At 44.1% G+C, this 26,850-nt stretch overlaps 1 protein-coding gene and 1 pseudogene across 8 annotated transcripts in view; one reads left to right on the top strand and one right to left on the bottom strand.

The window, feature by feature from the left end:
• Window positions 1–20,629, top strand: part of KANK1 (KN motif and ankyrin repeat domains 1) — a 212,828-nt gene extending 192,199 nt beyond the window's left edge. For 6 of the 8 annotated variants that reach the window (XM_040247565.1, XM_040247894.1, XM_040247973.1 and 3 more), the window contains 9 exons: window positions 5,538–5,729; window positions 6,373–6,481; window positions 7,653–7,895; window positions 9,249–9,336; window positions 13,106–13,325; window positions 15,892–16,034; window positions 16,668–16,868; window positions 18,940–19,038; window positions 19,603–20,241. In XM_040247565.1, coding sequence (XP_040103499.1) covers window positions 5,538–5,729; window positions 6,373–6,481; window positions 7,653–7,895; window positions 9,249–9,336; window positions 13,106–13,325; window positions 15,892–16,034; window positions 16,668–16,868; window positions 18,940–19,038; window positions 19,603–19,665 — 1,358 coding nt within the window. In that variant the 3' untranslated portion in view covers window positions 19,666–20,241. Of the gene's footprint in view, window positions 1–5,537; window positions 5,730–6,372; window positions 6,482–7,652; window positions 7,896–9,248; window positions 9,337–13,105; window positions 13,326–15,891; window positions 16,035–16,667; window positions 16,869–18,939; window positions 19,039–19,602 lie in introns of all 8 variants that reach the window. The other 2 variants (XM_040247495.1, XM_040247648.1) reach the window with 2 other exon arrangements.
• A 4,239-nt stretch (window positions 20,630–24,868) lies between these two features.
• On the bottom strand, window positions 24,869–25,242 carry LOC120868617 (annotated as a pseudogene).
• Between the last annotated feature and the right edge of the window lie 1,608 nt (window positions 25,243–26,850).

The following is a 26,850-nucleotide window of genomic DNA, read 5'->3' as shown; positions in this document are numbered from 1 at the left end:
CACTTGGCATTATAAATAAAAATATGAGATAGCATGCCAGAAGAGCTACAGTATGTGAACAAAGCAACTTTTAAAATCCATTTTATTTATAAAAGTCAATTTTCTACCAAATTTAGAAATATATTTGCTATGTGCCAACAACTAATACCCACTCTAGACAGATAAATATCACAGAGGAGACTGTAGGAGGTGATTTCTTTAAAAGCTTCTCTGTCTCTGTTTTTCGTTGGTTTTTTAAAATATATAAAAATGGCTCTAATGATAAAGAACCTGCCTGCCAATGCAGGAGACGTAAGAGACTCAGGTTCAATCCCTGGTTGGGAGGATCCCCTGGAGGAGGACATGGCAGCCCACTCCAGTATTCTTGCCTGGAGAATCCCTTGGACAGAGGAGCCTGACAGGCCCCAGTCCATGGGGTCATGGAGAGTTGGACACGACTGAAGTGACTTAGCGTGCACATAGCTTTAACATTTCTAAAGTCAAAAACATAAAAAAAGTTTTTATTTTTCATTACAGTTTGCCTTAGCTTGTAGTAAAATTATCCATATATTAAATGCTAAATGTACTTTAGAATTAGATTAATGCTTTGAGGATGCTCTTATTTTCTGGAACACTGAGATTTTTGTCACTTGCTGTGTCTTAGTTATCACTAATCTGGTCAAGTTGTAAAATGGAGCTCATGCTTTACTGGCATTTATGGCCATTATAAGTTTGAGTTAATGACCGAAGATTGCAGTTGCCCCCTCCCCTGTTCACTGACTCCCCAGTGGTACCTGCACAACTATTGCCCACTGTGGGAATTTTGAGCAGCTTGGGCAGTGTACCAGAATTCTGAACGTGTTTGGTGACTATCCCTGTTGTTTAACCCTTACTGTTAGCATGGCATTTACTGTTAGTCATGGACTTCTACCATTAGTGGTCCAGGACTGCTAACTAAACCACCAGTAATTCCTGGTAATTCACATGGTCCAAGTTGATAGAGGGAAATCAGTTTTTGTTGTTCAGTTGCTAAGTTGTATCTGATTCTTTGTGACCCCATAAACTGCAGCGCACCAGGCTGTCCCACTATCTCCCAGAGTTTGCTTAAAATCATGTCCATTGAGTTGGTGATGCTAGCTAACCATCTCATCCTCTGCCACCCCCTTCTCCTTTTGCCTTCAGTCTTTCCTAGGATCAGAGTCTTTTCCAATGAGTTGGCTCTTCTTAAAGGAAAGTCTAAACTCTTGTTTACCGCAGTCAAATTTTACATTGTTTTCAGCAAATTTTTGATTGGTTAATTAAATTCACTGGTTCTTAATCCTAGCTGCACATTAGAATCACTTGCAAAACTTTGAAAAATTTTGCTTATTTATTCATTTATTTTTGGCTATGCTGGCTCTTTGTTGCTGAGTGGGCTTTTCTCTAGCTGTGGCAAGTAAGGGCCACTCCCCAGCTGCAGTGCACAGGCTTCTGGTTGTGGTAGCCTCTCTTGCTGTGGAGCATGGACTCTAGGGCTCACGGGCTTCAGTAGTTACGGACCACCCCCTAGCCCCAACCCCATCCCACCCCTGCCCCGGAGCACAGGCTTGATAGTTGTGGCACACAGACTTAGGTGCTCCGCGGCATACGGGACTCCCCCAGACCAGGGATCAAACCTGTGTCTACTGCCTTGGCAGGCAATTCCTCACCACTGAGGGAAGTCTCACTTGGAGAACTTTAAAAACCACTAATACTGGATGCATCTGCAGATAGTTCATTGTATCTTACACCCAACTCAGGCATTCTAAGGGCAACCAGGTTGAGACCATTGAATTTTGTTGGCCACTTTAATTTTGGCTTTTTTGGCTGCACTTTTCATGTGTTTTACTTGAACACAGCAGTCATTTGTCAGTCTTAATGCTGGTGTGTGTGTCGTCTTATCTGTGCCCACTAAACACAATGGGTCTTTATCAAGATCAGGCAATGGTTTCTGGGTCACCCAAGAGCAGCCAGAGTTTCAACACAATCTGAAAAACATTTTCTGACAATAAAGGTGGCAAATTTCCTCTGACCCAGCTAATGAAAACTAGTTTAACATTTATCGTTGTTCTTTGCCTTGCTCATTAGACTTAACAGAATCCCTGTGACTTTCTGTTGAATTATACAGGCACTTACTGAAGTCTTTCAATTGTCCAGCACTGTTCAGAGCACTGCAGAGGACACAGGAAATGTAGCATGGAGGGACTTCAGGGAGCTTACATTCTCACAGAAGGGATGTATGAGACCAAGGAAACAGAGGGTAGGATGTATTCTGATCTGGACAGTAAGCCCTGCAGAACAGTGAGGGGTAAAGATCTTTGTATAATGGTATTATAGGAAAAAGGCTACAGGAAATAGAAATGACACCAACCCTTGAAAAGAATGAGTGGAATTCTGCTGGTAAAGGAAGCTGAAATTCCAGGCCTGTTAAGACAGCCTAGTAAGGAAGGACAGAGAGGTGGGAGTAACTCAGTCACCAGACCACTCTTGAGTAAGTAGAGGGTAGGAGTTGTTGAGCAGTTTAACTACCCCAGGCAAGAAGAAGCTGTCCTTGTTCACTGTGAAGGATCCTCAGGCACCTGCTTAAGAAGATGGACCTTGACTGGAGGAGCTTTTAAAAGCCCTAGTTTACAAAGCTAAGTTCTGGAGAAGAGGAGTGGTTGCCTCCAGTGGGAAGATTATCTAGGAAAGGGCAGCAGGTGGAAAGTGTGATTTACTGGGTTGTCAGAAATGTTCTGTGGCTAAATTAAGGAGGTGCTCACACACACATGTATATTTACCAAAATTCATGAAACTCTACACTGAAATTCTGTTCACTTTATTTTATATAAATTATACGTCAATTTAAAAAATATTTTTAAAGCTGTGTTTAGAAGGAAAGAGAACTATGGATTAAAAGACTTAAAAACCATAGTAACCAATGGAAATATAGGACTGAGGTTCTGATTCAAACACTATTAAAAAACATTAAGAGATCACTGCAGAAATTTGAATACTGATCAGATATATAATAATTTCAAATTATCTTTTTTTAGATTTGATGGTTTTAGCTTTATGCTTATTTTTTTAAGAATGTTTTAGGAATATATACTGAAATATTTATGAATGAAAGTGATAAGATCTTCACCTTTTGCCTCAGAAGAATCATTGTGAATGGCTGGAGGCAGTATAGATGAAACCAGATAGCTGATCATTATTGAAGCTAGTGATGGAAACAGAGGGATTTATTATACCCTTCTCTACTTTTGTGACTGTTTAAGGTTGCATAACAATAAAACTGTTAATGTATTTGCATTTTAAAAATCATTGTTGGTTCTTGAATGGGGAAGTGCCTAGTGAAGGTGTTTCTCTGGGGAGTGTTTTGGCACTTGAGGATTAACTGTTGAGACTCTTTGGAGGTTACTGTAGTAATTTCGAAGTAATGATGAATGAAGTTGGAAAAGGAGAAATGAAGATAAATGCCCTGCTTTGTTTACTTAAAGTAAAGCAAAGGAACTGGTTGCTGCTGCTGTTTGGTCGACAAGTCATGTCTGACTCTTGGTGACCACATGGACTGCAGCGCACCAGGCTTCCCTGTCCTTCACCGTCTCCCTGAGTTTGCTCAAACTCATGTCCATTGAGTCGGTGATGTTATCTCACTGTCTCATTCTCTGTCACCCTCTTCTCCTTTTGCTTAAATCTTTCCCAGCATCAGGGTCTTTTCCAATGACTCGGCTCTTTGCTTTGGCTAGCCAAAGTATTGGAGCTTCAGCTTCAACATCATTTCTTCCAATGAATATTCCGGGTTGATTTCCTTTAAGATTGATTAGTTGCTGTCCAAGAGACTCTCAAGAGTCTTCTCCAGCGCCACAGTTCAAAAGTATCAGTTCTTCAGCCCTCAGCCTTCTTTATAGCCCTACTCTTATATCTGTACATGACTACTGGAAAAATCATAGCTTTAACTGGACAGACCTTTGTCAGTGACGTGATGTCTCTGCTTTTTAATGTGCTATCTAGGTTTGTCAGAGCTTTCTTTCCAAGGAGCAAGCATTTTTTAATGTCATGGCTGCAGTCACCATCCACAGTGATTTTGGAGCCTGAAACGGCACTGGAGACATTTCTTATTCTCTGTCAGGGGTCACATCAGGTCGTGGGGCAGTTGAACATTATTTGAAGGGCTGCATTCAGTACTCTCTGTCCATGTTGAGTTGGGAGGTGGATTTGTGCAGAAAGCACCAGAGAGGTCCCAGTGCCTACAGAACTAAAGGAGGAAGCCCTGTGCTGATGATGAACAGAATTAAGAAGCGTCAGCCACATTGAAAATTGTATGTGTGTGTGTGCGTGTGTGCGCTTAGTCACCTCAGTCATGTTGGACCCTTTGCGACCCTGTAGACTGTAACCCACGAGACTCTTCTGTCCATGGGATTCTCTAGGCAAGAATACTGGAGTGGGGAGCCATTTCATCCACCAGGAGATCTTCCCAACCCAGGGATCAAACCTGTGTTTCTTATGTCTCCTGCATTGGCAGGTGGGTTCTTTACCACTACCACCAGCTGGGAAAGCCCACAAATTCTGTGCTATACCTATATATATATATATAAATTACATAATAATAATCCAGTTTTTCTGCTTCATCAGTGAACAGATATTAAGTACCTAACATAAGTAAAAGCAACCTAGAAGATGCAGTGAGAGAAGCAAAGTTGATTAGATCAGTTTTGTAGGCCCTTAAAATATTTACAGACAAGAAGGGAGTCTAAGGAACCAGCTAGTACCTTGTATTATAGATCTTATAGGAGAGTCTTAAAGACAGGCCTTGAGAGTTCAGAGAAAGGAGAGTTAGTGTCCAGTGGGGAGATGAGGGAAGGCTTGGAAGAGGAAGTAATGGGAGGGTTGTCCGTGTGAGGGAGGATAGGGAAGGAGCAGCAACAGGCAGAAGAGAGTAAACTGAGGCAGGTGTGCTTGTAAGAAAAGAGGAGACCCCACTTTCTACACTGGGAGGAGTTCCCCCTGCTGGGATGCACCCCAAAAAGACCACAGTTGTAGTGGGAGATAACCTTGGAGAGGTAAGCTAGTGCCAAGTGGCAGATGTTAGAATATCGGGCTAAATATTGATAGCATGAACTGTGTTTTCTGAGTGGTAGAGAGAATTTTATATTTTTTACATTGCGTTTGAGCTGGAATAAGGATGGGATTTGAGCTGAGTGGGAATTCTCCTGTGTAGCAGTATGGGAGAGGGGTAAATGTGGAGGAGGAGGGGCAGTCGGGATGCTACGCTGGTGGGCCAGGGTAAGGTAAGGTGGCGGCGCCAGAACAGACGGAGGCACTGCGGAGCTAGAAGGACCGACCCAGCTGTGGTCAAAGGGAAGAGGTCAGAGTCAAGAAGGCCTTGGGGGTTTGATTTTTAGATGGCTTGGATAGTAGTGCTAATTATGCAGAAAGAAAGCACCTGAAAAGTGCTTGAGAAAATGATGAATTGCAAGAATTTTTTAAAAAACCATTTAGTGTATTTTAGCTGGTCCTAGCATCACACATTTGTACATCCTTCTCCTTCCTCACAGGCAGTAATTTGGAATACACCTGTAAGTGTGGAGGCCTTCAGTCAGGAGGGCCATTAAACTCACAGACATCCCTGCAGGAGGTGGGGACCACGGAAGGGAAGCCCATCGGCAGCCAGGATACCTTCCCCACCCAGGAGAGTATGCTGTCTCCGGTGAACCTGACGGACGACCAGATAGCCGCTGGCCTCCATGGTAACTCTCCTCACTCAGAACCCTTCTCAGCATCAGCATAGGACCAGAGTTGTCAGCATTCCAGTCTAATGCCCATGTTTCTTATAAATTGACCAGGAAAAATGATTACGCAGTTGTTAGCAAGTAGGCCTAGAATATCTCTTAAGATTATCAAAGAAAGTCCCCTTAAGAAATGAGATCCCCTTAAGAAAACGCATCTGATGTTGCAAGTTACAAAGTGTTTTAAACAGCATTTCACTGTTTCACAGTCTGGCAGGTATTTTTCTAGGTTTATCTCAACTTAAAAAAAAAGACATAATAATCCCTATCTTAGTGCCTAGATGGTTTTTGAGGATCAAGTGAGATATGACATCACTTTATAAACAGTAAAGCCTGATATAGATGCTAGTTGTCACTGCTTTTGTTATGTCTGGAAGGACTAATGGATTTTTTTTTTTTTACATTTAAAGAATGTTATTAATGGAACTTTGAATTATTTTCTTTGCATGCAAACAATTTTCCAATGGATTTTGGACAAGTTTCTCATATATACATCTCTAGTTACATAAATAAAAAGTGAATGTACATAAAGAACACCTATTCACTTACTTATATGGGTATGAATTATATTTAATTTTGATCACCATGATTCACTTCTCCACAGTATGTACAAATAATGAAAGTACGCTGAAGTCCATCATGAAGAAGAAAGATGCCAACAAAGATTCAAATGGAGCAAAAAAGAATCTTCAGTTTGTTGGCATTAATGGAGGGTAAGGAAAGATGGAGGTACTAGTGTTGATACGTGGTCTGTTTCCTTTGCCTCCTGTCTACCCAAGTCCTATTTAAAGGTGCTAGTCTAGGATGCTGCCGCGTAGGGTGACAGAAGATTCGCTCCTCATAAAGGTGCATTTGGGCCTCTCTTCTCTCCTCTTGCTCTCTGTAAGGATATTTCGCTCTTGAAAGGATACCTGATGAAGCTGAGTAATTTACATCCTCTCGCCTTTGATGTGAAACAAACGGTCTTCAAGGAAAGCAGCAGGCAGCAGGTTGCCTGCATTGTTGGACAGCTTGTAACTTACCTGTGGCAGGACTGAGCAGCAAAGACCGAGGGCATTGCTCCATGAGCCAGGGATAGTCATCCACTCCTTCAGAACGGGTTGCTGTGCTTGGCTTTCCAGGCTTACAAACAAAATAGTAGGGCCTCTCGCCCGAAGAGTAACCTCGCCATGCCATCAGTTCTTCATTTTCTAAATGGAATGTGTTTTAGTTGTTTTATTCCTTCTCTTGTAATTGGCCCAGGTAAATAAATAGTCAAGCCTGTTTGTCCTGCAGTTGAATCAAAGCAGTTAATCCTATTAATCCATACATGGGCTCAACAGGAAACAATAATGCAGAGTTAGTTGAGATAATATTTATAGTAAAGCGTGCCACAAAGGTTTAACTTAGTGGTGTCTGCTTTCCAAGTCATTAATGTTTTATTGGGTAATGTGTCTCACAGTTTGGAGAGTGTGTACCAGAGGAACTGTTGGTCACTTACATAATCTGTTCACCTTGGACAACAGGAGAATTAAAGGTACAAAATAGGAAGAATGAAAAGGGGAAAGAAAATGAACAGGAAAGATGAACAACCACAGAACTGGTTTCCATAAAATAAGTTTCCTTTAATTTACACTAAGCTAGAGGTGCTATAAATATACATATTATTTTCTACAAGTGGTTATCTGATACTGCTCAGCAACCTTGGTTATCCCTTTTAAGTGATAACCCATTCAAAACCACCAGATTTCTAAGTAGACTTTACTCCAAACTTCTAAGTGCAGAGTCTGAAAACCACTGGTGAAATTTCTGGAGTCATTTAGCAGCTTTCCCTTCATAAACATTTCTGTCACTGGGTCTTCATGGGCACACCTTGCATCTCCTGAACTCCCAATTGCCACCTAGGTATGAAACCACTTCCAGTGATGATTCCAGCTCAGATGAAAGCTCTTCTTCCGAGTCAGATGACGAGTGTGATGTCCCTGAGTATCCTCCCGAGGAAGAGGAGGAGGAAGAGGAGGATGAAGACACTCGGGGAATGGCAGAAGGCCACCACGCAGTTAATGTGGAAGGTTTCACGTCCACCAGGGTGGAAGATGAAATGCAGGTTCCAGAATGCGAACCTGAGAAGGTGGAAATCAGAGAGAGGTGTGGTACATCCTCCCCTCCCCTCACCCTTCCCACGTGTGGTGCACTTTGGCAGTAGAATTGTCTGGTTGTGCAGATGTGCAGTTGAATCTTAATAGATCAGTCTTTCCAGTCTCCAACAAAGGGCTGAACTTTACCTGGTGTCCTTAGCGGTGTGTACTTCTTGTCCTGATGCTAGTAGATGCAAGTGCAGAAGTAATCATCTGCTAGATCTCTTACGGTAGCACAGAGAAGGGCTTGGTATCTGTTCACCTTTGTTTCTTTAACTTTGTATGTGGAGGCACCATCCATGTAACTTTTAAGCGCCACTAAAGCTTCCATTGTTTTAACAACCCCATTTATATTTAAAGGCATATTAGAATTTTTTGTAACCAACATATTTCACATTTTAAAGTTTCAGATTTTACCATTACCCATTTATCCTTATACAGGTGTCCTTACTGATATTATGGGTCCGTACTGATTATATGAGAGGAACAGTTGTTGGCCTCGACCAAAGGTCCCATTGACTGTAGAGATGATGTGATCAGTCACATGCCCATAGTTTGTTGCTCATTGAGTGATTGAGATCACAAGAATGGCTTTGGGACTGTCATAAACAGCAGCTGAAATATCAAACACTCTGGTTGGCTAGAACACTCTGGTTGTACTAAAAGTGTAGCCAATTTTAAAGGCTTAGCAAACATGGAATCGATGCTTATAGAACAGGACAGAGCAGAACAGATGGAAATTTCAGTATGTTTTTTCACCACGTGAAGTATAAGTAGAACATTGCAGAAAACTAATTTGGCAAATGAGTATTTAACTGCATTAACACAAGGTAAGTATCTTTATACTTCAGTTATTTTCAAATGGCTCAGTATTTTGATATCTGTTGTTTGTTTTAAAAGATTATTGAGGTATACTTTATATACCATATGTCATCTGACTTTTAAGTTCATGTTTTCACGTGGGTTAAAGAAACCCTTCCTGAGTCACCAAATGTGATTTCAGATATGTGGTTTACTGGTCAGCATAATGGGTGTGTGGTCCTCAACCCTCAAGAATAAAAGTATGTTTAAGAACTTAGAACCAAAGAAGTGGAAAATCTCCATAAGGCCACACAAGCCGAGTGGTGAAACTGAAAGCTACCCTCATGAAATAAGGCCGGAGCTCTGGCTGGAGGCCTTGGCTCTGCGTGTAGCATCTGACCTCGGGCATCTGGGCTCTCCCAGGCAGGCACCTAGCACCACCACAACCTGCTGAGGTTGACCTGAGGCTCCTGGTCTTGTAAAGGGTTATGGAGTTTGAGGTAAAGATGCCTTTCCTTCTGTAGTCAGTCTTGAGCTCTCTTCTATTTTTTCCCCTTTCTAGATATGAATTAAGTGAAAAGATGTTGTCTGCATGCAACTTACTGAAAAATAATATAAATGACCCCAAAGCTTTGACCAGCAAGGATATGGTGAGTCTGACCTACAGACCCTGTCTCTAGGCTGCCCCTGGGCTGTTGTTGCCTGCACTGTTTCCCCGCCAGACTGTTCCCAGTGCGTGGGCAGAGTGACCATCCTGCTGCCCTGCCCGCCGGGCGACCCTGTGAATGTCTCCCTCAGGCCTGACTGCAGATCTCATTTCTCCAGCCTGAACTTTTCTTGGGGGCTGAGCATCTGCAAGGCAAATACTTGCATATGGAAAGGAGGGCTAATTGCAGCCATTTGTCATCTTTCGGCATGTTCGGCTGCTTACAGAACCTTGTGATCCGGGGAGCAGAGTCCTGGAATTTTTTAAGTTAGCCTGTGTTTTTAAGAGAAACCTATCTGAGCCGAGGTCAGCATTCCTTCCAATTATGAAACTGCGTATTATGCTCTGATGTGGAATGTAGGCAGTCACTATTTTTAAACCTAGAAGTAACTGCACTTGTTGGCCTCTCACTGCTTGAGAGATTTAGAAGCCTGCAGCAAAGAGGTAGACAGTTTTGCCTTAAGGAGCATGAATAGCATAACATCAGTTCAGTTCAGTCCCTCAGTCATGTCTGACTCTTTGGGACAACATGAATCACAGCACGCCAGGCCTCCCTGTCCATCACCAACTTCCGGAGTTCACTCAGACTCATGTCCATCGAGTCAGTGATGCCATCCAGCCATCTCATCCTCTGTCGTACCCTTCTCTTCCTGCCCCCAATCCCTCCCAGTATCAGAGTCTTTTCCAATGAGTCAACTCTTCGCATGAGGTGGCCAAAGTACTGGAATTTCAGCTTTAGCATCATTCCTTCCACAGAAATCCCAGGGCTGATCTCCTTCAGAATGGACTGGTTGGATCTCCTTGTAGTCCAAGGGACTCTCGAGAGTCTTCTCTAATACCACACTTCAAAAACATCAATTCTTCGGTGCTCAGCTTTCTTCATAGTCCAACTCTCACATCCATACGTGACCATTGGAAAAACCATAGCCTTAACTAGACGGACCTTTGTTGGCAAAGTAATGTCTCTGCTTTTGAATATGCTGTCTAGGTTGGTCATAACTTTCCTTCCAAGGAGTAAGCATCTTCTAATTTCATGGCTGTAATCACCATCTGCAGTGATTTTGGAGCCCACAAAATAAAGTCTGACACTGTTTCTACTGTTTCCCCATCTATTTCCCATGAAGTGATGGGACTGGATGCCATGATCTTCGTTTTCTGAATGTTGAGCTTTAAGCCAACTTTTTCACTCTCCACTTTTACTTTCATCAAGAGGCTTTTGAGTTCCTTTTCACTTTCTGCCATAAGGGTGGTGTCATTTGCATGTCTGAGGTTATTGATATTTCTCCCGGCAATTTTGATTCCAGCTTGTGTTTCTTCCAGTCCAGCGTTTCTCATGATGTACTCTGCATAGAAGTTAAATGAACAGGGTGACAATATACAGCCTTGATGCACTCCTTTTCCTATTTGGAACCAGTCTGTTGTTCCATGTCCAATTCTCACTGTTGCTTCCTGACCTGCATACAGGTTTCTCAAGAGGCAGGTCAGGTGCTCTGGTATTCCCATCTCTTTCAGAATTTTCCACAGTTTATTGTGATCCACACAGTCAAAGGCTTTGGCATAGTCAATAAAGCAGAAATAGATGTTTTTCTGGAACTCTCTTGCTTTTTCCATGATCCAGCGGATGTTGGCAATTTGATCTCTGGTTCCTCTGCCTTTTCTAAAACCAGTTTGAACATCTGGAAGTTCACGGTTCACGTATTGCTGAAGCCTGGCTTGGAGAATTTTGAGCATTACTTTACTAGAGTGTGAGATGCTCACAAACTACTGCAATCTTTGGTACTGCCTTTCTTTGGGATTGGAATGAAAACTGACCTTTTCCAGCCCTGTGGCCGCTGCTGAGTTGCAGCTTCTTTCATAGGTTGGGCTTCTGTGGTGGCTCAGAGGGTAGAGCGTCTGCCTACAATGCGGGAGACCCGGGTTCAATCCCTGGGTTGAGAAGATCCCCTGGAGAAGGAAATGGCAATCATATTACCTTGTTATATGGCGTCATTTTTTTTTAAATTATGCTGTCTTTTCACATCTGTTTATATTGCTTTAGAAACTTAAATTTTTCAGAAACAGCTGAATCTTGACCTTCAAATATTGTACTGAAGAAGGAGCATAGCAGTGATGTTTACAGAAGAAAATACTAAATGAAGTCCCTGGCCTAGGGGAACATTTATGTACATGTTGAACTCTTATCAGAATAGACTAAGTGCCTGTCTGTACCTTGGTCACAAATAATAAAACCAGGAAAGGTCACTGCAGTGTTAATGTTTCCCACTAGGTTTAACCTGAACTTAAAACTGATGCTTTCAGACCCCAGATTTTATAGCTGTTCTATACTTTTACTTTTACCTTTCCCATTGTTATTGCTGTTTAGTCACTAAGTCTTGTCAGACTCTTGTGACCCCATGGACTATAGCCCCCCAGGCTCCTCTGTTCATGGGATTTCCCAGGCGTGGGTTGCCATTTCCTTCTCCAGGGAATCTTTCTGACCCAGGGATTGAAGCTGTGTCTCCTGCATTGGCAAGTGGATTCTTTACCACTGAGCCACCAGGGACTCTACCCATAATACTAGGTTATGTGAACCTTGGGGAGGACTTCACATTTCTGGGGCCCCAGTTGTCAAGCATATTCTTAGCACACACTCCAGGATTGGTCTATTTTTTGTTAATTGAATATTCATTCAGTAAATACATGTTTAAAGTACTGTGCTATGAAAAGTCCCAAATGTGAATGATCGCAACACCAGGGCCATGTAACCATATCAGGACACTGAATGTGTAGCTATAACAGAGTTTGACACCCAGATGACATAATTTCCCTTCCTTCTATGTGAGGTATCCAGAGGAATTGAAATCTGAATATGTGAGTGAGCAGAAGTAAAGAAAAATGAGATGAATTCTGGTCAGGACCCTTTTCATTCAAGTGACGCAAACTATGAAATGCCAGTTTCATGTGTCCACAGCCTAAGGGAAGGCAAGTGGGGCTGATGACCAGATGCAGATGATCCTGATGGGAAAAAGTAATTTGTCTCGGGAAAAAGTAATTTGTCTCCGCAAAAAGTAATTTGCTTTTTATTCTCTTTCTGTGGTTGAACATTTTTATTTGGGATGTAGTAAGAATCAGGTTGCCTGCATGGTTATGGTCTCCAGCCTAGTGCTGTGGAGATGGATGTTGAAGGAGTTGAAGTTGGACAGGACAGGAAGGAGGCAACCTAATTGTGTCAAATGATTTCTCCTGTCCTGATTACTATGAAAATCATTTTCAAGGCCAACCTCCCTGCATAATATTAATAGTTCAATAATAAATGGACCCTGGCCTAAGTGACTTAACATGTATTACCTCATTTGTCATCACAAACATGGTAAAGGAAAGGTATTTTTATTACCCCCATTTTGCAGATGAGGAAACTGAGGTACAGAGTAAGTATCTTCCCCAGCTTTGAACAGCTCATTGCTAGCAAAGTCAGAATTTTAGGATCCTGGTATAATTCTTGCACGATGGTATAGAAGTTAGAACATGTGCATGTGTGCAAATCAGAAGGTATACTTCAGTTTGGAATTTGAGGCTTCTCTGAGGGCTCTGGGTCTTATTAGTTGTTCTTTGAGACCGGATTCTATCTGCATGTACTTTGACTATAAAAGGCTTGATTTCCTGGGCTTTCAGCTAGGTCCCAGAAAGGTCTATAAATAGAACTACTAATGGCCAACCGCTTGGTGTCTTGGCAGCGGTTCTGTCTGAACACCCTCCAGCACGAGTGGTTCCGTGTGTCCAGCCAGAAGTCGGCCATCCCGGCCATGGTGGGGGACTACATAGCCGCCTTTGAGGCCATCTCCCCGGAAGTGCTGCGTCACGTCATCAACATGGCAGATGGCAACGGCAACACCGCCCTGCACTACAGCGTGTCCCACTCCAACTTCGAGATCGTGAAGATGCTCTTGGACGCGGGTATGCTAGCCGTCCCTTTCTCTCCTCCAACTGACTCAGGTTGTGACTCATCTCAAAGGAGCTTGCCGACCCACTCCTCAGTTCTGTGACCCTTCTAAAAGCCTTTCCATTGCTTTTCCCCATGAGACGGTAAGAGTCTCATTCTTGAGTCATTCATGGGAGGCTTGAAGCAGATTCCAGATCTGTTTTGGAAGGTGCCATTGAGAATATTCATGCTGCAGTTCAGCAAGATGTATCCTTGGTAACACACATGACTCACATTCCCAGCCTGAGCTGACTCAGGTAGGCTTGCTGGGTTCATTCTCAAGAGGCAGGATGCTGCTCCTGGGGCCAGAGCCACAGCTTTCATGTCTGTGGGCTGCTGTCTCTGTGCTTGGGCCGGGAGCCCTCTCCAGCCACTTTGCAGAGCTATGCAGTTAGTCACAGTGGGGACCGGGCACAGCTGCTACAACAGATTGTGGTAGAATCATCACTGTTCCCACCAAAATGCACCCCTTTTCCTGGGGAATCAGCTTTGAAAAAAGAGTTATTTTTTTATCTGAACCATAGTAATAAGAACAGTGAAAATGTTTGTTAGTAATTAGAACTCGCCATTCGAGAATATAGCCAGTGGATGTATTAAACATGGAGTGAGGGGGTGTTACATAGAAGGGTCCCCTTGAGAAATAGGGAGCTTTCAACTTTTTGTTCAAATGGAACAGCCCTATTATCGATACCTTGGTCTACAAGTCACTTTATTTCTTTTTAAAATACATATTTTTACTTCTAATTTGATGGATACAGAATCCATGGTACCTCAGTTTGATGAGCGAGACTGCAGTGTGACCATCTGATTTAGAATATGTAATGCAATTGTCCAGTTTTCCCATTCTGCTTCTTGACCCAACTGTCCCAGTTTTTTTCTGCTTTGTTTTGGGAACATTAGATTAATGCAGAGAAGAGAACAAGCAAATCTTTTTTTCTAAGTTTGATTGTTCCCAGTTTAGGGGCCATGTTAGGATAAAACTGTTTCCAGTTTAAAGGAAGGAATTCCAAGCCTCCTTCCCTTCAGACTTTCCAGACTATGAACAGAGCTGATGATACTCTCAGCACAGGTTACTGTTTAAACAGAGAAGTGGATGATATCCGGGAAAGCTAAGAACAGGATTTCAGGATTGCTCCTGAAAGTAACAGTTTAATCTGCCCTTGGAAATTTTGCATGGGCAGAATATTTTGGTAAACTAAATCATTTTAGTTCCATTGTTGGATGGCTTTGGTTAATCACTTTTCTGGGTTTACTTCACTTTTTATAATGCTCACCTTTATAGACTGAGATTGTGGCTCCATAAAAATGTTTTAAAGCTAGGATACTAGCAACATCAGCAAAGAGCCGAATGCCAGAGATAGTAAGGCGCCTCGAAGAGCATGTCTGTTCACCCGCTTCTCCATCAGACAGCTTTTTTCTTTTCTTTTCCCTTTTCTCTGTTAAAAAATACACACTATTATAAATACCATTATGTCCCTAGTATGCAGTTGTTTAGAACTTAAGAATGTTTTCACCATACAGTCTCTTCTCAGTCTCAGTGACAGAAACACTCTAAGCACTTTAATTGTATCTGGTCTCACATAAAAAGTTTCTTGCCTGCACTCTCCATTCCTTTCATTTTATTAGAAAGTGCTGAAGGAACTTAAGGATGCCTGGAGGATAATTTAGGCCCTGTGTGTGTGTATGCTTAGTCATGTCTGACTTCTTTGCAGCCCTGTGAACTGTAGCCTGCCAGGGTCCTCTGTCCATGGACTTTTCCAGGCAAGAATACTGGAGTGGTTTGCCATTTCTTCCTCCAGAGGATCTTCCTGACCCAGGGATCAAACTCTAGCTCCTGTGTCTCCTGCATTGACAGATGGATTCTTTACCACTGAGCCACCTGGGAAGCCTAATTTAGGCCCTGAAGACTCCTTAAGAATTATAGGACTAGAAAAGCTCTGGTTTATTGAGTCTAGGAGTCCCTGACGGTTTATAAGGGATTTAACTAAAGTTGCTGTCAGACCACAATTCTTAGAGCTGGCTGTCATGTGATTGGATTCTAATTCGAAGGGTCCCACATGAGAGCATCAAGCTCAGGGTCTCAGAGTGAGCAGTGGTTTATGACTGGGGAACACCATATTCAGTGTTCCTGCATAAGCCTCTGCAAATCTTTCTTTCCCTTGTAGCTCTGATCACTTTCCTCACTCCAAAATGGTGATTTTCTAGACAGAGATTAATGTCTAGATCCCACATTATATTGTATTCTTCAAAGCAACCATTACTTGGAACAGCCTCCCAGACTTCCAGGCTGTTGTAGTTCAGCTGCTATTTGCAAACAAAGAGGGGCTGTGAAAGCTTGCTGTCATTTCTCATGAACTAGAAAAAAACTTTTTCTTTGGTTTGGTATGAAAACATCTCTCACATTTTCTTCTGACTCACTCTGGGACTTTGACTGCTGGAGGCCATTTCACTGGGCTCTCCCATACTCCACCTTCAGTTTAGGAGGACAACTGATGCTGTTAGAAGACTGGCTCTTGCCTCAAGAGACTCATGTTTTTGCAGACGTGTGTAATGTGGATCACCAGAATAAGGCAGGGTACACCCCCATCATGCTGGCAGCCCTCGCTGCCGTGGAAGCAGAGAAGGACATGCAAGTTGTGGAAGAGCTCTTCGCCTGTGGGGATGTGAACGCCAAAGCCAGCCAGGTGAGTGCACTTACTTGCAGATTCTGTGCTAGCTGGCATAGCTGTGACCTGCACAAGTGCCCCCGCCACGCTCCTAACCACTGAGCACACTCTGTGTGGCTGCTCAGTGGTCCTTGATGACCAAATACGCCCATGAAACGCCAGCTTAACTACACAGTGGAAACTTCTCCCTTCTCTGCCTTGCATTGCATTTGCTTGAAGCCATGTGCACATGAATCGTGGGTCAGCCTGTCGGTGAGTGACTGGGAGTCCCCGCCATCTACGCAGTGGCCACTGCTCCCTGACTGTCTCCAGATCGCAGTGGCTTCCTACCTGCACAGGGCCCCTCACCCAGATGTCATCACAGTTGACCTGTGACCATCTTCTTAACTTTCCAGCTCCTTGCTATCATGAGACGGATCCTCCAAGCCAAAGGGAAAACTGACTCATGACTTTAGGGTCTTACTTATGATCTCATGGCTCACAAGAAGTGAGTTTCTCCATGACTGCCACCACCCACCCCAAGTAGTTCCTTGTCGATGCTTTCCCATTATCATTCTCCCTGCTTCCCTTCCCCCAGCACAGCCCCACTGTGGGTCACACCCTGCCAGCCCACCACATGCTTCTCAAGTCCACTTTTGTTTCTCCTCACAGGCAGGACAGACAGCCCTCATGCTGGCTGTCAGTCACGGGCGGATCGACATGGTGAAGGGCCTGCTGGCCTGCGGGGCTGATGTCAACATTCAGGACGACGAGGGCTCCACCGCCCTGATGTGCGCCAGTGAGCACGGGCATGTGGAGATCGTCAAGCTGCTGCTGGCCCAGCCAGGCTGCAACGGCCACCTGGAGGACAATGTAAGCTGTCTCCGCTAGTGAAGCCTCCAGGCCAGCAACATGCAGGGACTTGGGGGAGAGGCAGTGCTGCTTGACCAGGGGAGAGAGCAAATCCTCCTTTATCCTCCTCAGGGATTTGTGTTGTCATCCAGGCCACTTCCCTTCACAGCCCAGCTTGGCAGCATCTTCTGTGTACAAAGTAATATTCCCATTAACTGAAGCCAAGGGCAGAAAGAGAAACAGGCCTCACTCCAAAATTTATAAAAGGAAGAAGGCGATGGGCATGTACGAGAACCAGTGTACCGAAAGGAGATAAACAGATTCACGATACAGAAATGAATTCAGGGTGGGTGACTACCAGGTGCCCTGAGAGACGAGGACCAGCCCCGCCCCCTGAGCTCAGTTTTCCACTTGGAAACCCTTCACTGGGGCCCATCCGAGTGAATAATTGGTGACCTTTCAGCAGCTAGGGGATCCGGACCATCTTGGCTTGTTTTCAGCACATTTTCCCACTCCTTCTTGGGCTGTTCCCATCATTGTCACTCTCATCTCCTTCCTCTCCCAGTTCCCAAACTTTCCCATTCCCAGATAACCCCTTAACTGGAAAACTGGAAAAAATTCTGAGGAAAGCTGCTGATCTGGATGTCTCCAGACCAAAGAGGAGGAGAACCAATAGGTCATGGCACAGGAACTAACATTTGGATGGTGACAAGATTCAGAGGGCCAAAGGTCCCAGAGGACTGGCTGGGTTGGTTCTGTTTTTGAAAGTTTATCTCTCTGGAGCACAGGTTGAAACCAGGGCTTCCATTGGGCCCAAACACTAAAAGATTAGAGGGAAAACATCCTCCTTTGCGCTACACTTGAGATCCTGGTAGGCCCACACCAGCAGGAAGAGCCAGTCAATCCAGGCATTCGCTGGCAGGAAGGACTGCCTGGCATCTGCAGTTGCAGTGACCTCCCCAGGAGCACGTGAGCTGCGGTTGCACCAGATCCCCTCCACTCCGCTGCAGAGGAGGGCCAGCTTCCAGCGTCTCTTTCCTTAAGAGCAGTCTGCGTTTCATGTGCCTTGAGTCTGTTTGCTTTTACTTCTGCTCTCTGCAGAGAACAGCCTGTAGATCTTGTAGTAAGAGGCCATCGAGCCGCAGTGACTTCCAGAAATCCTGGTCCCCTATTTACTTCCTTATCCTTCAAGGAGCAGGAGGGTATCCAGCTGGCCTCTGGAAGAAAAGTAACTCCCAGAATTCAGAGTGGGAGGGAGGACCCTAAGGCTCAAACCACACACAGATTGTTCCCTGCCACTGGTGACCAAAAGGGAATCCTTATCCCAGGACTAGAAAGAAAATAAGTTGTGCCATATTTTGTCTTTTTATTATTGTTAATTAGTTTTGGTTAAAGTATAGTTGATGTCCAGTATACTGTTTTTGTCTTGATACATCTTTATATCTATCTAAATTCCTGCATTTTAATGGAATCCTAACTGAAAATTTTCTTTACCATATTTAGTGTTTCCCCTTGTATATCCATAAGATATATTCCTGCAAGGCAACAGGATTCAGTGCTTAAATGTTGGTGTGACTTGGAGCATTCTAGAAGGGTGGTTAGGGCTGTAGGACCCACTCCTTCCCTAAGAGGAAAGTTAAGAGATTCTTGGCAAATTGCAGGGCATCAGAACAGACACCATGCTGCTTGATGGCTCATTTGTAATTATAAAAAGAAAAAAAAGTTACTTTTCTATCCCTGCCTTTGCCTACTGCCCCCTGCTGGTGGGCTAGATGGGTGAATTAGAGCCCTTCCTGGGCAGCCTGTTTTTGCTGCGACTCCCCTGTGTGCAGACATACACACTGACCACCGTGAGGTGATGACACTGGCAGCAGGCTGATCCTTGTCTGAGGGTGGGGTATGGGTTGTGCCTCTGTCATCCTGACATCCTTCAGGCTTGGCACCTAAGAGGTCCAGAAGGTTTCCCAAAGAACTGAACAAACTGCTAGACTGGAGAGCCTCACCAGTTGAGAGGGACTGGTGCTGTTAGCTTTTGGCTACCTGCCTGGAAGTTTGAGAAGGCCGACTTGGTTTGTTTTCATCTCATCTCCAGGATGGCAGCACCGCCCTCTCGATAGCCCTGGAAGCCGGACACAAGGACATTGCCGTCCTGCTGTACGCCCACGTCAACTTCGCCAAAGCCCAGTCACCGGTCAGTGTTGTGCACTTGGCGATCATACACAGGCTGCAGGCCACCAGACTAGCGGGCCCCCTTCCTCGGGGAGCTTCAGGACATGCAGGTTTCGTGACGATTCTGAAAACCAAAGTTTGAGTCTGGAGTGTAAGAATTCATCATTTTTGCCCCACCCAGAGGGCCAGGAGTGCTAATGGTTAGCACTGCTGAGGCTGGATGCCTGCTTGTCCTCACACCCTCACAGGAAGCATTTATTCTGGATAGAGTTATCCAAATGTCACATCTTGAGCCCATGAATACACATCGCCTTCCTGGCATCTTTCTTAAAGTTGACAGTGAGCAGCAGCCCGTGGTCCCAGGGTTCCCTCTCAGCAGAAAGTTGACTTCCCAGGACAGCTGGAGGTGGCTCTGCCAAGCCCGCTGGGCGGAGAGCGGCTCCCGCTGGAGGACTGGGTATGGGGTTCCAGCCCTCTTCGCTATGGCTCATGCGTGGTGCTCACAGAGTTCCTGTGTCACAGAGGACGCATCTTCCTGAGGTCACTGACTAACCCCCGGTTTTTTTTTTCCTTTCCTGGTCTCTAGGGCACCCCTAGGCTTGGAAGGAAGACATCTCCTGGTCCCACCCACCGAGGGTCATTTGACTGACTGTGTGCAAATAGCCATCCATTTACATGCCACCACTAAGCTGCTAATTGTTCCTGTTGGGCTGACAGATACTGAATGTACATTGTGCCTGAGCTCACCAGCAAACAGAACACAGAAAACCGGGGGCTGAAGGCTGGAGCTGCCAGTGGGAGCTGAGCCAGCAAGAGATTTCTGGCTGGGCACACACGCCCCGCTTCTGGCCGTCTTTCTCTGTGTAGGGCACACTTGCTGTTGAGTCTCTGCTCCGTTATGTACAGTTGTAGGAAATTGTAACCTGACCTGAGTGGGCAACTTCTGTTACGTCTGTTCCTGCTCTCCACACCCTCATCACTGCTGATAAATATCAAGTTCTCACTGGCATGGTGTTTTTAAAACTTTTCCACAAGTATTTATATTTACTAAATGTGGACCCATTGGAAAGCTCTTTGAAAGCTCCATTCCAGGATGGTTTTGTTGATTTTCCTTTTGTTTTTATTATTTTAAAATAAGGAAGTTGAGATGACTTTGATCATGAATGAATCGGGCCTGGGCTGGTAGGTTTCTGGTTTTAAAAATAAAAGGTGGAATTCTCAAAAAGTATAAAATTTAACAAAAGGAAGTCTATTCAGTTGGTTTTATCTAGGTGGCTGTGTTATATGACATTTTATACAAAGGGTATCTATATAAAATTGACACAGTATTTTGAACTTTTATATTCCATAGTAACTGAAGACATGAAGAACGACATGTAATGTTGCCGTATTTTTATTAATAATTGCACAATTCTGTGTCTAATGATGAAAGTTGAATTGTGTTAGAGAAATTGGCTATCCATTGGCCTCTAGAGAAACAGTGTAGTTTTCCACGTATTTATGGATTCCTTTATCCCATGTCACATTTACTTTGGTCTTACATGTATTTAAATGTTTGAAGTGCCTTAGACTCTTGCCATATTTTCAAAATAAAATTTCATTAAGCTCTTTTACTTGTCCCTGCTTCATTTCTGACAGCTGTCTGCCCTGATCCTTTTGACTTACAGCAGTGGCAGCGAAAGCTGATGGGCAGAGGGTGAGTGCCCCGTCCACTCGTCTTAGGCTCCAGCAAAAGGAGACGCCTCCAAGCTCATGACTCCATCTCCACCTCTGCTCATTACTCAGGTTGCACAGCAGGAGTCTCCGACTTAAGACCTAATTAGGCAGACAATTCATCAGACAGGTAACCTCACAATTAACTGCTAAGCTAACTCTTCTCCGGTGCAGAAGCACTGGTCCTTGACTCTGGTTTGGGGGGCAGCTGCTGGGTGACTGGTTGAAACCTGCAGGGATGAGAAAGGAAAGGTGAAACTATACACACATTATTCCAGCGTGCTGTTGTCTTAGCAGCACCTGTTTTCAGGTACTTTGTAAAAGCTGAAGGGAATGATTCTCATATGAAATGAAGAAGCTTGGCAGCCAAAATGCAACTGTGTTTTGGCACAGTTGCTGGTGGTGAACTTTAACTGGTGCAAAGTGACGGCACAGCTACTTGGAGTCGTAAGCACCCCTTTCCCTCCTGTGATGGATCTGCTTGCTCTGGGATCTGTGCTAAATTTCATTTCAGATAGTTATTCAAACCCAAATTCCTTCAGACCTGAAATAGGACAATAAAGTAGAAGAGTTGGTGTTTGAGGAGAAGTGGGGCTGTGAGTTTTCTGCCCCTTAACAGCATGACACGCCTTTTGAGCAAGGAAGTATCTCAGGTGGTTTGCAGTCCTCAGAATTTTCTTTGTTTCACTTGAGAACAGAAGGCACTCATACCTTTCATGCGTAAGAAAATGAATTCCTACATCTGCGTGCTGCATTTCAGATTTCTTGTGCTGAGTTTTGCAGAAGAAAATGAGTGCTTGTTGTATCTGGAAGGAGATATTTATGGAGCTAACTTCTGGGTAACATATGCTGGCTTGTGCCTTGTTTGCTCTGCTAGCTCTGGGCACTTAGAATGCTTTTTATCTTGGGATCTTGGCACACTATAAAACCAGCCTGACATCCCCCATTGGGACAGCTGCGATTTATGGAGGCACCGTTCCGTAAAGGGATTTGTGGCAGGAGACTTGGGCACAGTCCCCAAGTGAGGACAACAGAGGCTTGGAGACTGCTCAGTGTATTGTCCAGCTTAAGTGAAGAGAAGGCTTAACCTTTCAGTGACAGAGCCAATTCCCCGGACATCCTTGCCCTGGAAATGTGGAGGCTAACCTGGAATCCTCCCCAAGACAAAAGGTAGAAAGCAGCAGGAAACTTGAGAGTGTAGTGTTGGGAAAAAAAAGCAAAACTGACCCCTTGTCCTCCACCATCATGACTAAATGGACTAAATCCTGTACTTACTATGGGGGAGGAGGCCTTGCTTTTGGCAGTAGTCCCCAAAATACATGAAGTACTGGACCCTTCCCATAAGTTACCAGTACGCTAATGAGAAGAATTTTATCCCGGACTTTTGTATTAATAATAATGAAATACTGCAGATATATAACAGCTCTTGCAGATAGAATCAGGTAAGAAAACTGCTATTTTTTTTTTCTCCTCAAAGGAAATAACATTTCTTTAAATCCTAATGATTTAAATCCTTTTGTGGCCCAGGGAGCCTGCTGCAAGTAGAGACAGTTTTATTTTTGTTGAGGCTTTTGTGTAATCGGTTCACAGCATGCATAGGAATTTAGTTGATGAAAATGCAAATTCGGGGCCCCACCCTGAGGATTCCAATTCTTAAGGTCTGAGAATCTGCACTGTTACCAAAGCATCCCAGGTGTTTCCCAGTGTGGCCATTGGTCCACACCGAGAATGTTATCATTCCTGAATTATGAGATGCTATTCATATGTTCTTTTCCAAACAAGTTAGGTGGGATGGGGAGAGCTATAGCCAAACAAGAAACCTAACATTGAATCATTTATCTTTGGTGAGTAGTCTTCGTGTGGCATTTCTCCACGTTCAGTGGCGTTTCTGTATCTCCTGGAATAGTCATCAGCAGACGGCGAGGGATCAGGGCTGCCCAGGATCTGTTTCCTGTGTTTGTGGTGTAGGAGGAGGGGGTGGCTGTGTACATGAGCGAGTGATGGAAGTTAAGCAGGCAGACTGCTCTTGGAGCATTTTCCTAACTTCGTCTTTTCTTTCCTTTCCCGCTTCCTCGTGAAGCAAGACTATTACCATAAAGGAAAGAGAAGGTCATGGCCTGTTGCTTTGACTTTGGAATAAAGGCCATTTTCTATATTCTTTTTTACTGAAAGAACAGTTCTTGTTGAGCCCTGGGCCTTAGCCAAAGACTGTTCGGTGCTTTCTCCCATACGGAAATTACTAATCATATGTTTACTCTCTTCTTATTCAGCATGGCTGTAATTTAGACTCCAGCTGATCATAAAAATATATTTAAAGTACATTTTGTTGAAGGGATGTGGCTGAACCGCTGGTCACAGTGTTCCAGAGCTGCACAGGCTTGCCCTCCCTCCCCACCAAAGGCCTGGCTACTTTCTATGGGGAGGAGTTGGGAAGTCACATCAGCTCTTTAAGGGTGAAAGATGGAGTGAGTCAGCACTCGTCATGGTGTCCCTGAGATAACCTGGCCTGAATTCTGGCAAGGATTTTGTAGAGAAGCTGGAAGGCAAAGTACCCGTGTAGCCTGATTTTGAGGACATTTGGGGAAGAGCTGGCATTTTAGGGAACCAGCTGCCCTCTGCCTCTCCATTAAGACTATTGATTTCATAGGCAAGGGGATGGGCACCATATCCCTAACTTTCAGATAATAGAAGCTGCATAAAAAATATTCCTAAGACCAAATGGCATTCTTATATCCGGGGGAAAACATATGGTTTACATTTGTTCCCCATTCCCCAACTCAGAAAGCTCCAGTTAACCCAGCCCTAGAACCACTATGAAGGGGAGGAAGAGAAAACCCCTGAGCTGCAGGTGGGCAGGAGCTTCTTTGCCCAGGGGTTCCAGGGGCAGCTCAATGCTAGCCGTCAGGGACCTTGTGCCAGCAGGGCGGGCCACTTACTTCTCATGTGTCAGGCAGCAAAGAGATTCTGGCTATGACTGCATCTGCTCTGTTATGAAATGCTAAATGTGCTTAAATAAACAGGTAATAAAGGCAACACTCATCAATAATGGGTTAAGGGAGTTCTCCCCCCAACACACGCCACCAAACCCTGTCTGAAATATGTCCCTCCCCAGAAAAGCCAGCCTCTGACAGGAAGCTTCATAAGATGAGCTTTTCTTCTTGGGTTTGTAACACCTGCCAGGACTGAAGAGTTCCAGTCCCTGGCTGATAAATCCGAGTTGAATGAATGAGTGTTGAAAGTCCGAGGGGTGTTCCCATTAGGAACGGGAAGGAGAGGCCTGAGAGGGGCTGGGCACCCCCGACAGCAAGCTTGCTCCTAGCCTTATGTAGCTGACCTGTTAGGGTTACTTTGTGATCATTCGTCAGGCTGTATACTCATGATTTATGCACTTTCCTTTGGGTGTATTAACTTTAATATTTTTTATTAAAAATAAAAACATGAATTAAGATATTCTTGGGGAAAAAAAAGATACTGATTTTTTTGAAGGTCAGTAGGAACAAAGAGATAGTGAATGTAAGACTGAGAACTCTGCCCTGCCAAGTTCCTTTTTTTTTTTGTAAATGAGTTTATTTAAACAACAAGATGCTTGACTTGAAGGGAAAGCTATCTAGGATTCATTTCTTTTAGAGTAATTTATCCCTGCTTAAAGACAGATTGCCCTACATGTATCAGCTACATATAAAAAAGTTATAAAATTGTCCTTGGTTTTACAATGATAAATGAAAAACATTAAAATTCTCCAATCGAACAAGGTATGCAAGAATTTTTATGTTGTTCTTTTTTTTTTATTAGACAGTGAGAGCAAAATAACTTACTGGAATATAAAGATAAGAGCTGATGAGCATGCCCCATGGAGAAAAGGGGGTATTTTCACAGAATCAGTATTTTTCCCTATCCCGTCTCCATTTTATGTCGATCAAAACATACCATTGGCCAGTTAGTTAAAAAATGAAATAAACTTGTACACATACACCAGTTACTTTATGTACAATAAAGGATTGAGGAAGGGGAAAATGAAAGAATAGAGAAGCTATTACTGTAGTAGTCAGGATGTGGTGGAACAATTTCAGTTTTCTAATTGAGAATGTCTTCTTGGTCTGGGAGAACAGAATTCTGGAGTAAAGTAGCAGGTTCCCTTTTTAGTAGACACCTCCTGTCTGCTACTAGAATACGTTCATTGTATCTTCATCTTCCATCTCCAGCTGTGCAGTTGTGTCTGTTTCACTGATTGACTGCCTGTCAAATTGGAATCTGATCTGCCTCATTGACAAGCCCTGTCGTTCACAGTAGGCTTTCATTAGTTTACTAAGTGGTGTATGCCTCTTAAACTCTCATCACAGAACCGTCCTTCCCCACCACCTTCAAATTAATGTGATCATTGTCCTCAGTCTTGACTCCTTCCTTGGGCTTTTCGCCCACCATGGTGAGCGCTGGGGTCTCCTAGCTGCCACTTCACAAAAGAGGTACCACGTCCGCCCAGAACAAGCACACAGGCGGCACCAGGAGCGGCAGAAGAAGGCGGCCCCTGTCAGTTCTTTTCTGTCGGTGTGCAGCTTTGCGCACAGTGAGTATTCTGACCCAAGCATGTAACGTGCGACAGGAGTCATTGATTGTTTTCAGTTCCTCCAGTTGTTTTTCTGGGTACTGCCCTCCCGCTTTTAATGGTAGGTGTGACCATGTGACCTGCCTTGCCCATGAAACATCAGTGGAAACGACATGACATGTCCATTCCAGATGGGAGCTTTCAAAGCCAGTGTGCACCTCCTCAGGTTCTTTTTCCCCATCATGGTGGTCATGGAATCAAGTGTGCAGATGGAAATCAGCCTGGCTTCCCCAGGGACTGCAGGGAGTAGTGGTCCAGTGCTGACCTGTGTTACAGGTGTATTATGGACAGTACAATAAATCTTGATGGCATTAAGTTAGGGACATTAGGCTGCAATTTGTTACCACAGCATAACTTAGGTTTTCTTTATTGATACTGAAATTGGTGCCAGGAAGTAGGTGCTGCTGTAGCCAAAGGGCTTAGCAGCTGACATGTGGACATAGGGACAGTGTTATTGGGGGCTGAATCACAGAACACAGGAGACTATTTGAATGGCTCTTTCTTAGTTTTCCAAGGATGCTCAGTACAGGACCATCCTTGATGCAAAGGAGAGAAGGTAGCCCACTACTGAGATGTCTTTGGGTACTAAGGACTCGATCTCTTTGGGAAGGAAAACCCTTTCCTATCTATCTTGCGAGACTGATTGTGTCTTACAAACTTGCATTTCTCAAACTTGATCACACATCAGAATCCCCAGGAGGGATCGTAACAACACAGACTGTTGGGCCCTATCCAGAGTTTCTGATTCAGTAGGTCTTGGAAGAGGCCCAGGAACTAGCATTTCCAACAGATTCCCCGGTGATACTGATGCTGCTGGTCTGGAAACCACACTTTTGAGAACCCCTGCTCAAGGGAAGAAGTGTTATAAGTGGACTTCCCCTTAGCCACAGGTGCCTGCTGGATGGAACACCTAAGTGTCTGCACTCTCTAATCTTTGTGGGATTTCCTTTGTTTGTTTGCATTTTCCTGTGATTTAAATCTTAAAAGTTAGCTTGTTCCATGTGTGGAACTTTAGCTCCCCAATTTAAAAAGGAATTTTGCAAAGCTATGCCACTATTATCTAGTGGCAACTCTTTCTTTCTACAGCTTGTATAATAATATTGAGTGTTTATAAAGCCTGTGTTCATCCAGAATTGGGTTTTAAAATTTGGTCAGAAGACTTTACTTGAATCACAGCAGTCTTGTAGGAAAAAAATAACCCACACATAACACTGAGAAAGAAACCTTTATTTATGCTAATCCCACTGAGTGTCTCTTTGTGTTGGCTTGTTCCCTCATGAATGCTCATTGAGAAGTCACGGTCTCCTCCTGAAACCCCAGTGAGGCAGGGAGGAGTGGAGTGAGGCAGGGAGGAGCGGGTGTGCATCATTGCCATCTCTCAGCTGCCACCTCTGAATTCCATCTCTGTGCTCTTACTCTACCATCAGGCAGAGGCGTACAATGGTTTCCCTTTACAGAGCCAGAACAGTGGTCATCTAGACACTTATGCCAAGGTCAGAGAGACAGAGGCATCTGTGA

Source organism: Oryx dammah, unplaced genomic scaffold (genome assembly GCF_014754425.2).
Source record: "Oryx dammah isolate SB20612 unplaced genomic scaffold, SCBI_Odam_1.1 HiC_scaffold_1, whole genome shotgun sequence".
In the NCBI taxonomy this organism is placed as follows: Eukaryota; Metazoa; Chordata; class Mammalia; order Artiodactyla; family Bovidae; genus Oryx; species Oryx dammah.
This window is presented reverse-complemented; position numbering and strand designations above follow the sequence as displayed.